The 10,447-nt window shown below is 38.1% G+C and overlaps 1 protein-coding gene across 1 annotated transcript; it reads left to right on the top strand.

The window, feature by feature from the left end:
- The first annotated feature begins 2,814 nt into the window (after positions 1–2,814).
- On the top strand, positions 2,815–9,865 carry LOC145913837 (tolloid-like protein 1). Its single transcript, XM_083001597.1, has 11 exons — positions 2,815–2,828; positions 3,471–3,579; positions 3,918–4,065; positions 6,068–6,109; positions 6,430–6,635; positions 6,691–6,838; positions 7,018–7,086; positions 7,453–7,622; positions 7,867–8,014; positions 9,312–9,496; positions 9,701–9,865. Exons 1-11 carry the CDS (start codon positions 2,815–2,817, stop codon positions 9,863–9,865), a joined length of 1,404 nt encoding a protein of 467 aa, XP_082857723.1.
- The last annotated feature ends 582 nt before the right edge of the window (positions 9,866–10,447 follow it).

Genomic DNA, 10,447 nt, shown 5'->3' with positions numbered 1-10,447 from the left:
TATGATGTGAGTGTATTTTGGTTGTATGACCAACTGCAGCGCCTGAATATTTTGCTAATCAGGGCGTCATATCGGTAATGCTCATATATGTAGAACCATTTAAACCAAGCAAAACAAAAAATTAAGATCACGAGATGGCTTGAGGAGAATTTTACCACCATCCGATTGGTCACGGAGATATCGTAACAGTGTTTGTTAGAAGCACCTAAAGGTCACGTGATCCATTTCGTGATCAACATATTTAACACCGAACGAAATTATGATTTTTTCCAGGCGTAAGTTTTTCTTTCCGGAGCAAATTTGAAATTCAATGCAATTCAATTCAGCAAAACGCGATAAAGAAGGAATGTAATTTGATATTGCCGATGTAAGGACAAATACCTAACCTTGAGTTATTATTTAACATATTTTAAAGAGCTATCCAAACAACCTAGCGAAAATGACCTCATTAATCGGCAATGACAAGCACATAAAATTAGCGGCTTACATAAAGAAGCCAACGGGGTAAAACCTACTATAAAGTTTGTTTGAAAATTAAAACCATCATAGTTAACAAATCAGGTGTATTAGCGTTGAACAGCTACGCCAAAATGGTCCTTACACGAGGGCTGGACTTTGTACCAATGTCCAGATGGACCGACAATATCGCGGGAGCGATGTAGTAAAATGCAAATCTGACAAAGTAGATTAATTACCGGACGTCACGAGTATTTGGAATCGATGCAATCTCAGTGTTATTTCAACATAAAATATTGTGCAACATTGGTGGCATTTCCGAAGAGCTTTTAAACATAGCAACGGGCTTAATACCATTTAATATTTCTGCAAAGTACTTGTGCAACCAATCTCCCGGTTGTGCATATCCACTGGTTACATCTGGTAAGCATTCAATTGAACAACTTGTGAGTACATTTGTGACATTCCCGTCATGCTGGTGCACTCAGCTTGGAAAGGTCATCTTAAACATTCGCCCAGAATCAGTTTCTGTTGCGCAACAGTTAATGAACACTGCCAAGATAGGCGACCTCTTAAAGTTCAACTTCGGGTTTGTCACTAGAGATTTTGTCAAGAAGACGGCATGGAACTTTTTTGTTGTTTTACATCCTACCATGCAAAGTACGCACACTAATTCATTACCCTGGGTGAAGCCAGTCGTGTAAGTCGCCTGTATAAATGGAACCGGCCTTTGTCGTATAGGGACACGGCCAAAGTTGTAATCCTTATTGTTGCATGGGACACCGCATTTTCCCATTTTCACACAAAACACATAGAGATACATTAAATAAACGTTTATGAATAGTTTTAACGTCCAGTCTCTATGGCTATGTCTCCTATTGCCTAACTACCGGTAGCTATAATATTAAATACGGACTGCAACAATTCTACAGGCATCAACATATCCATGGTTAACGAGACGGGAAAATGAAAAGACATGCAACTGATACAGTAGTTAATAACCAGAAGGAGTTCTGGCATATACGTTGCGACGTAACACGTGTAATGAATAATGTCTCGGCAAATAAACAAATTGGACACTCGATGGACTTGGCACAGGTACGACTGAAACAGGGCGACATGCAATATTAGCACCAACAAGAAAACTTCCCTTCTCCACCATTACACAACCGCACACATTACGCTGGTTCTACTGTAATTGCTTTTTGGTCTTTTACTGGACTTGGCAAATGTTTGTGAAGCACGTTTACGGTGCAGGGTTTTAAATTGCGTGGGTGCGTTTCTCCCTTATCTTAGATCTTGGTCCCTTATCACATTGCTGTTAGTTTTGTTTCAAAGTGAAAAGAACATTGTGTTTGTAGTCTTCATTGATTCCAGTGTAGTCTTTCTGTGTGATTTTATTCGGTCTTATTTGCAGAAACCGATGATACGTAGCCCATAATCGATATTTCCAGAACATAGCTTACATCAAAACGACGATTAGATGCTTAATTGAAACATATAACTCAAACTAAGTAGACCCACTTTTTATCAGGGCGAGAATTTTTCTATGTTAAAATTTCAGCCACTTCAGACACTGATTTTTTCTTTTTGTGCAAAATTTGATTAAAAAGTGGCAGTGGTGTCATATTTTGGACGCAAACCTCATGCTGATGACGTCAACTAAGCGAAACCAAATCAGTTGCGTTTGGCGCCTCCTGTAACAATCGTGCTGCGTTAACGACTCTAGCAAGACACTGACGCACGTACAACCGTGTTGAAGATCCTCGTGCCCCGTATAAAAAACTAATTCTAAATTTGGTAAAGCAGAAGCGAAAAGGCGGTGATTGGAAACAGAATTTCCAGTTTCCTCTTACTTTCAATGGCAATGGAAAAAATGAGTAGTGCTCGCTACTTTCGTTTTCTAATTGCATTTGGAAGCTATGTCATCTGCTCAACAGGTACGAGAAAGTAAATGATATGAAATTTGAAAAATATATATAGCGGGAAACTCCTTTGCGTATTTAATACATACGATTGTGTGTAATTAATTTTACCACACTCGACTCGAATTATAGTTGATCATCAGTCCCTAATGATGTCAAATATGGTTAAAAAACTTCAATGTATGGACAAGGAATTAAAACTTCATATATTTTTGGAATAAGAATACAACAACTTTACTTTTAGCTGCACAAAGAACAACTGCACGATGCGGGGAAAGAAACCGTACACTGGCCATTGGTGTGACGCAAGCACTGACGTCACCAGGATGGCCTTCACGCTACCGTAACAACGAAAACTGTTTGTGGTTGTTTGAAGCACCCGAGGACTACGTGATTCCCTTCGTTGTACAATCGTTTTAAATAGAAAATCGTTATGACATCTTGCAGGTAAGCGCATACAATAAAAAAAAAAAAATTCATTCGTGTTTGTAACAGGTGGAAAATATAACTTAGGTAACTGATCAGCGTGAGGTGGTTGGACGTTTTACAAGTTCTTTGGGAAGGGGATACACTTTTACTTCAAGAACCAGATCTGTAGAACTACGATTTACATCGGATAGTAGCATTACCCGCTCAGGGTTTTCAATTACATGCATAGCAAGTAGGTGGATACGGATGTATTTTATGCACTTTTAAACATTTATCCAAACTATAGCTATAGCCACTTAGATTAAGATTTTGAAAATGTAGGTTCAGTAAACAAAGCAACACTAAGAGGATTTGGCATTGTGCAAGATTTGCACAAATGCACAATTAAATCGTATTGTTGTGCAAACTTTCACACATAGCAACTACTAAGGAATCGGAACATGTCGGTGAACGCTTAGGAAATGCGACAACCATAGGTAGTAATATCGAACATCACAAAAATACTTCAAGTTCTAGACTAAAGTCATGCATTGTTATTTTACCAACGTAACCGGTAGAAAATTGTTTTTGTGCTTCAGTAGTTGCTGGCTGTGGGCCTTCAAATCGCCGTGCGATTGTCGGTGTGACGAAATCCCTAACGTCACCCGGATGGCCTTCTAGGTATAGCAACAACGATTACTGTGAATGGAATATTCGGACGCCTCCGGGTCACGTGATCACGCTCCTAATCGAGCAGTTTGACCTTCAGTGGTGGCATGACTACCTTTGGGTAAGTTGCTACGCAATGTTACCTGATAAGCCCCACGGTTTAATGTTTTGTCCCAAACTGCTGTGTCATTTTTGAAATCTGTATAATTCACGCAACAGTCGGCCCATAGTTAGAAATAAACCCCACACGGCCATATTATGAATGCAAAGTTGAAAGAGAATATGAAGAGACTGGCCTAATCTATTGTTAACATTGCCATGTTTCATACAAAAAACGTTTTCGGCAAGACCTTATGACAATGTTAACAATAGTATTGGCCATCTCTTCATTCTCAGAATTTCGAGCAAATCCGTAAACAGTGTTCCTAAAGTTGAAAGAGTTTATCAATTTTGTGACAGATTTACGACAATTCAACCCTCATTCGAAATTTTACTGGTCACTTTGAGTACGGTTTGATTTTAACATCACGAACCAACAACATTCTGGGAAGATTTCGTGCAGATCACAGGGGAACTGGATTTGGTTTTAATATTACCTACACAGCAAGTATGTACAATATATTTTGTTCAAGCAAATTATGATAATTTTTCGGCAAATGTACCTGTAATATAGATTGTGGTAGTGTTAGCCGTTTACGCATGTTATCTTTTAAGCATATTTTGATGTTGACCCACAATTACATGCATAATATCAGTAGAAACCAAAATATGCTTTCATACCATAACAATATCAAAGAAAACTTACGAAACAACACCTAAATATTTCACAGCAAAAAATTTACTTTGTCTGTACAGCTATATTTTTTGTGTAGCTTTTTTTCAATATAATTAATTTTTATTACAGTCTCAGTTATCACCGCAACCAATCAACCATCAAGCTGTGAGTAAATTTGTTTTATAAACTGTGTATTTTATGATATTATGCCCAACAAATATATCAAAAATCACTCCAATGATTTTTTAAAATAATTACGCTATGCCTGCGTGTTATTATCCATATTTCGCTTGATGCTATAGGTTTAGATGTTTTGTAATCATTAGATAGCTTAATGCTGGAATGATATTAGTGTGGAACATTTGCAATATTTGTCAGTAACGTTTTTGGTGTAATCAGCGAAAAATTCCCATTTACAAGCTGTTTCAGCTCGTTGCGGGCCACGAAATAGAACTGCCAGCAGCAGCGTCACAAACGTTTTGACATCACCAGGGTGACCTGGTAATTATGGAAACGGGGAAAGTTGCGAATGGTTGATCGAAGCACCTCCTGGTCATGAAATATTGCTTGAGGTCGATTCGTTGGATATCGAAAGTGGATACGATGTATTATGGGTACGTTCGAGCAACATCTGTAAAAAAGGAAGAAACATGGTTTGAATTTAAAAAAATGACCCTCCTCACTGAATAACCTTTGACAGAATAATACTTTTACAACAGCATTAGTTTAAACCTTGCTGATAGATTCTAATGATATGTAAATAACAGGTCTATGACGGCGAGAACAATATGACGGAAATATTTAACGGAGTTCATGGGCCCGTTTTGAATCTGACGACAAACATCATCTGGGTTAACTTCACAAGCGATTTGTATGTAACTAGACCTGGATTCTCCATCAATTATACAGCTAGTAAGTAAATTTACTTCCAATGAGAGTGCTATACTCCAGAGCCTACTGACAACATTCAATATATTCGTTCAAAAAACGATCTTTTTCCAAAGGCACTTGTTGTGCTTGACACAGGTGGAAACTTCACGTTTGCAAAATTACAATATAAATAACCTCATGTCAAACGTATTTTATTATAAAGAGAACATGTTTCACTAAAAGCTGTATATTTTGAGCCCAATAGGCTCCGGTTTCGCTAAGCATCGTCAATTCTAAAGAAAAATGGAAAACAAAAGTAAAATGCTGAAAATGAAACGTTAAAACTGGCTGAATAAATAGGCTGCTGGTGGAACTAGACCTCCAAGTGACTCTGAATAACAATGTCAGGTGACCTATACTTGCGTGTTGTAGCACCACGGCCGCAAGCATGTGTTGTTTTCAGCATTTTACTTTTGTTTTCAATTTTTATTTAGAATTGACGATGCTTTTAGCGAAACCGGAGCCTATTGGGCTTAAAATATACAGTTTTGAATGTAAACCACCTCATGTTTCTCGTTTGGTTTTCGACTCCTATGAATTTAATGACAACCCGTTGAACACGTGTTGATTACATCATTTTGCCTTTCCTCAAACAAATGAGACACATTTCTTTTCTAAGTCTTATGTTATGTTGAGTATCAAAAGTAACGTATTGTTTGCTCAACTAGATTTAGTTGTTCGTTAATTCTGCAGGTTATGTCGTATCCCTTTGGTCGTCAATTTTGTTGAGTTTAGACCTCCGTAAATGCACGGTCACGTTGTGTAAAAGAAATTGGTTCTATGATGTTCCCTATGTAGTTCAGTGCTTTGTTGTGTTCCATTTTGTGAGCAAAAAAAGGAAGCAAACCGTTAAACAATTGCGCGTGAACAAAAATCTTACATTCTCAATTGTGTTTTATTGCAGTTCAGGTGGAATTTTATGAAACAACCACTCCTCAGCCGGAGAGTAAGTAATAAAATTATTTCGTTTCAGATTTCTTTTATCCGATAACCCAGAAAACTGACATTTCTGACAAAACCATACAGTCCAAAATGTTGTTGAAGCCTTTATCCTTCAGAACCTTTTATTCCATTTCGACGTTCTTTATCCTGAAAAAGCAGTATAATTTGTTGTTTGAAATGCGTTTTACGGTAATAAAGTTCGCCATTAGGAAATTTACGATGACCATTAAACCAAACTGATGCAAAATGAGATTTCAATTTCAGTGACTGGTATTTTAACATGTTTAAGCTTTATGATTTCACAACATGATATACTCTTTTTAGCTACAAATGCGGTGATCATTACACGATGCGGTATAAGAAACCGTACTCCAATCGTAGGCGTGACGCAAGTACTGACGTCACCAGGATGGCCTGGGCACTATTCTAACAACGAATCATGTGCTTGGTCATTTGAAGTACCTGAGGACCACGTGATTCGTTTTGTCGTACAATCTTTTGAGAGTGAGAATGTATTCGATGCATTGCAGGTAAGCAAATTGATGAAACTAAATTTTTTTACCACATGGAACATTCAACTTATAGGTGTATGACGGGCGAGGTTTGGTTGGACGATTTTCTGGCCTCCTTAGAAGCGGATACACTTTTACATCAAGAGTCGGTTCTGTTGATGCGCATTTCAACACTGATAAAAGCATCACCCGCCCAGGATTTTCAATTACATACGAAACAAGTAGGTTGATAAGTGAAATACAAATGACATCGGTAAGATGTAGCCAACGTAAATCGAGATTTAGACACAATACAAAACATTGTCCAAACGTGAGCAACGTTTATAAAAACCCTTTTCGCGCAACGAGTAGTTTTGTGAACTTGCCAACACAACAACCGTAAAAATAACTATTAATTCAGGATCGGCACAAGGTTTTAAAGAATCAGAGCAAGTTAGTGAAGAGTCGGAAAATGTCGGAACAACCAGAGGTGAAAATAACGCTGTTTAACTGGTCACCCAACAAACGATCTTTCAATAACCCCAAAAGCTCTTATGGCAAAAAAAACTAATCACTTGATTGACTTTCCAGTCGGTATACGAGCGACCTTTATCAGGACAAAGTGAGTAATTGCAAACAACCCAGCAACGTAATCTCTTAAGCATTTTATTTGCAGAAACTGATGATGCCTTTGTAGGCAAAATAGATTTTTAAAATTTCAAAAATAAACTGACTGACGGTAATCAGAAACACATTGTTTCAAACAGCCCAGAAGTGTTGATCAACTAAATTTTTGACAGGAGAGATTGTGAGGCAAAATTGACGTTTTACACATATTACTTATTTCGAACCACAGTTGGATGCGGAGCAAGGAATCGCACTGCAAGGGTGGGCGTGCAACAAGAGTTCATATCGCCGGGTTGGCCTTTGGAAAATGGCGGGAAAAACTGTCTGTGGTTTTTTCAAGCCCCCGAAGGTTTCGTGATACGTTTCGTGGTCAAGTTATTTAGAATCCCAAACTTGCAAGTGAGTTACTAATAGTTGTTACCTTGTTGTTTAATCATATTTACCACCATTGTGTCACGAGATCCAAATTTCATTTGGATGGAAATGTTTGTCGAATTTTAATTTTGGCTATTTTTCAAAAATTAAAAAAAAAAGTTTTCTCAATATTCTCCGAATTTATGCAAAACATTTCGACTGGCGCCCTATTATTTTTGTAGATGTATAACATACATATTAAGCATGTTGCCATGTGGCATACATTCAGATCACCGACCAGGGGGGCGTGATTCGACGTTTATCCGAAACCATGAGAAGAGGTTCAACTTTTTCATCTAACAATAATTCTGCTGAAGTCCGGTTTACACCTGATGCAATCTACTCCCGCTCTGGGTTTTCAATCACATTCGAAGCAGGTACGTTTTTAAGCTAGTCCTGTAATTCATCAAATAATTTCCACCTATATTTATCGAAATTATGCTCACTAAGATGCCACAGGTAAATTTCGAAAAACAGTCATTTAATTCGTTTTGTCTGGTCAATGAAAATTGTTAAATTGTTCCTTCTTGTTCTCATGTAGTTGCTGGCTGCGGGTTTGAGTTACATACTGCGATTATTGGCGTGACGAAAACATTCATTTCTCCCGGCTGGCCTGGTAACTATGACAACAATGAAGACTGTGTGTGGAAGTTCGTGGCACCTCTAGATCACGTGACTACGTTTTCGATTGAGTCCTTTCACCTCCAAACGCACGACTACCTTCAGGCAAGTTTTCATGCACAAGTTTGCCAAGCAACGCATTCACATGTGGCTGTCACTACTAAGACTGGTGCATCTAAATTAGTGATGCATCGAAACAGCAATTTTTTTATTCGGCCGAAACCGAATATTCGGCAAAAGTTGCCGAATAAATTCGGCCGAATAAACCGAAACTAATTTTGGTGTCCATCTCTTTAAAATCGCAATAAATTTAAACAAAACATGTGCTGGAATGGATCTGATCCTATCATACAGCCTTTTATTGGCACTTAAAGAATGCTGTACCAACTTCTTAAAGTTGATTTCGATGTCAATTAATAAATAAAACACACTAGTACAGTTTAAACAATGATTCTAAACTTTGCGTATCTGTGTTGCATGCAGTAAAAAAGTTTCGGTTTCGGCCGAATTTTGCAAAAATATTCGGCCGGAACCGAAACTTGCATCAAGCAAATATACTGCTATTTTTGCTGCCAGGCTTGATGCAATATTGCTAACATAACCCTGAGGAAGTCTCGCCGGATGGCAGACGAAACGTCGGTTTCAAATAAACACTAGAAACTTGAGTGCCAGAAGAACAATTCTGATTAATAAGTTGTAAATTTGTTTGTTTTACGCAGTTTTTACAACACCTTTTCAGCATGAATAAAAAACGAACTCCAAGTAATTTTGAATCATATCATGCAATCTCATGACAAGGCGGGGTTGTCCCACTACGTTGTTTGATGACGCTTGTGGAGATCCTCTGTATGTATGCGAAAGTCGCCTGACAAATTGTGCGCTTGCGCCCTAGTGTATCCTGACCACAATATGCCCGTTTTTTTTAACGTGTTTTATGCCACATTTGTATGAGTTCGTGTTTTTGCATAATTTTGCGTTTCATTTATAACTATACGCAATTTAAATACATTCTGCATATCATAATTTACAAGCTTCATCTTTCCTGTGTTTCAGTTCGTTGCGGTCCACGTAACAGAACTGCAAACAGCAGCGTCACAAACGTTTTGACGTCACCAGGCTGGCCTGGTAACTATGGAAACGGGGAAAATTGCGAATGGGTGATCGAGGCACCTCCTGATCATACAATATTGTTTGTGGTCAATTCGTTTGACACAGAGAGTGGATACGATGTATTAAGGGTAAGTTAATTTCCGAAGTGAGCGCTTGTAAAAGTTATTTTCCATTAAAGGTTTCACAAAATAAAGCTTAAAACAAAATACTTGTCCCTTGCGGAATGTTCGTAGTTCGTTAAATTTTTCCTCGTCGATGTTATTGATCAATAACTGCAGAAATTACCTACAATTGTTTGAAGGTACAGAACATGCAGGTTTGTTGTTGATTAGAACCTTTTTGGCCGATTTGGTTTCCTTACCCATCTTCTCATTTTTTGCAACAGTCTTGATAACCCCAACAGCAACAGTCTGCCTCATACCTCTTACAGCAAAGCGCCCCAAGGGAGCGTATTTACTGAACGGCCCCACACATTGGTTTCTGTGGTATCATGGTGACTATCGTTGCATCACCAGACTTGACAAATTTGGGATTATCTTAAATTTTTTTCCACCTCCTCCGTCAATTTTTTCTTTTAACTCTGCAAACTTGCATGCGATATGAGCTGTATGACAATCCAACACTGGAGAATATCCAGCAGAAATTTGCCCAGGGTGGTTTAACACGATCACCTGTGCTGTAAAGTTTATGGCACCCTTTGGTGGGTTGTCACAGAATTTCAAAAAAGAAAACATGACAGTTAGCTCGATTCCAATAGTATTTTATTCTAGGTTTTCGACCTCTTTTCAAGAGGAGATTTCAGTGGAATTTTTAGTCGTGGTGCCAACATAACGCCACCTCACAGTAACATCATACGAGCAACTTTCACAAGCGACTTATATGTAACTACACCTAGGTTCTCCATCAATTATACTGCCAGTAAGTGAATTTACTTCCAATAAGAGTGCATTGCATATTCTCGGCAAACGTTTCAGTTGTTTAACCTAAGCGGTGGAGTGAAAAAAGGTAAAATCGAAAAAACAAGGGGCGCAGTTACAGATGTGATTGTAGAAAGAACTGAGACTTTTTCCGAAATAAAT

The sequence above is a fragment of the Ascidia mentula genome, chromosome 9 (assembly GCF_947561715.1).
Source record: "Ascidia mentula chromosome 9, kaAscMent1.1, whole genome shotgun sequence".
NCBI classification, from domain to species: Eukaryota; Metazoa; Chordata; class Ascidiacea; order Phlebobranchia; family Ascidiidae; genus Ascidia; species Ascidia mentula.
This window is presented reverse-complemented; position numbering and strand designations above follow the sequence as displayed.

What these genes read in the sequence shown, in the direction of transcription:
- LOC145913837 (XM_083001597.1), top strand. An exon ending in AAATGTCGGAACAACCAGAG is followed by an intron (nt 7,087 to 7,452) that starts GTGAAAATAACG and finishes TTCGAACCACAG; the next exon opens with TTGGATGCGGAGCAAGGAAT. An exon ending in TTCAATCACATTCGAAGCAG is followed by an intron (nt 8,015 to 9,311) that starts GTACGTTTTTAA and finishes CCTGTGTTTCAG; the next exon opens with TTCGTTGCGGTCCACGTAAC.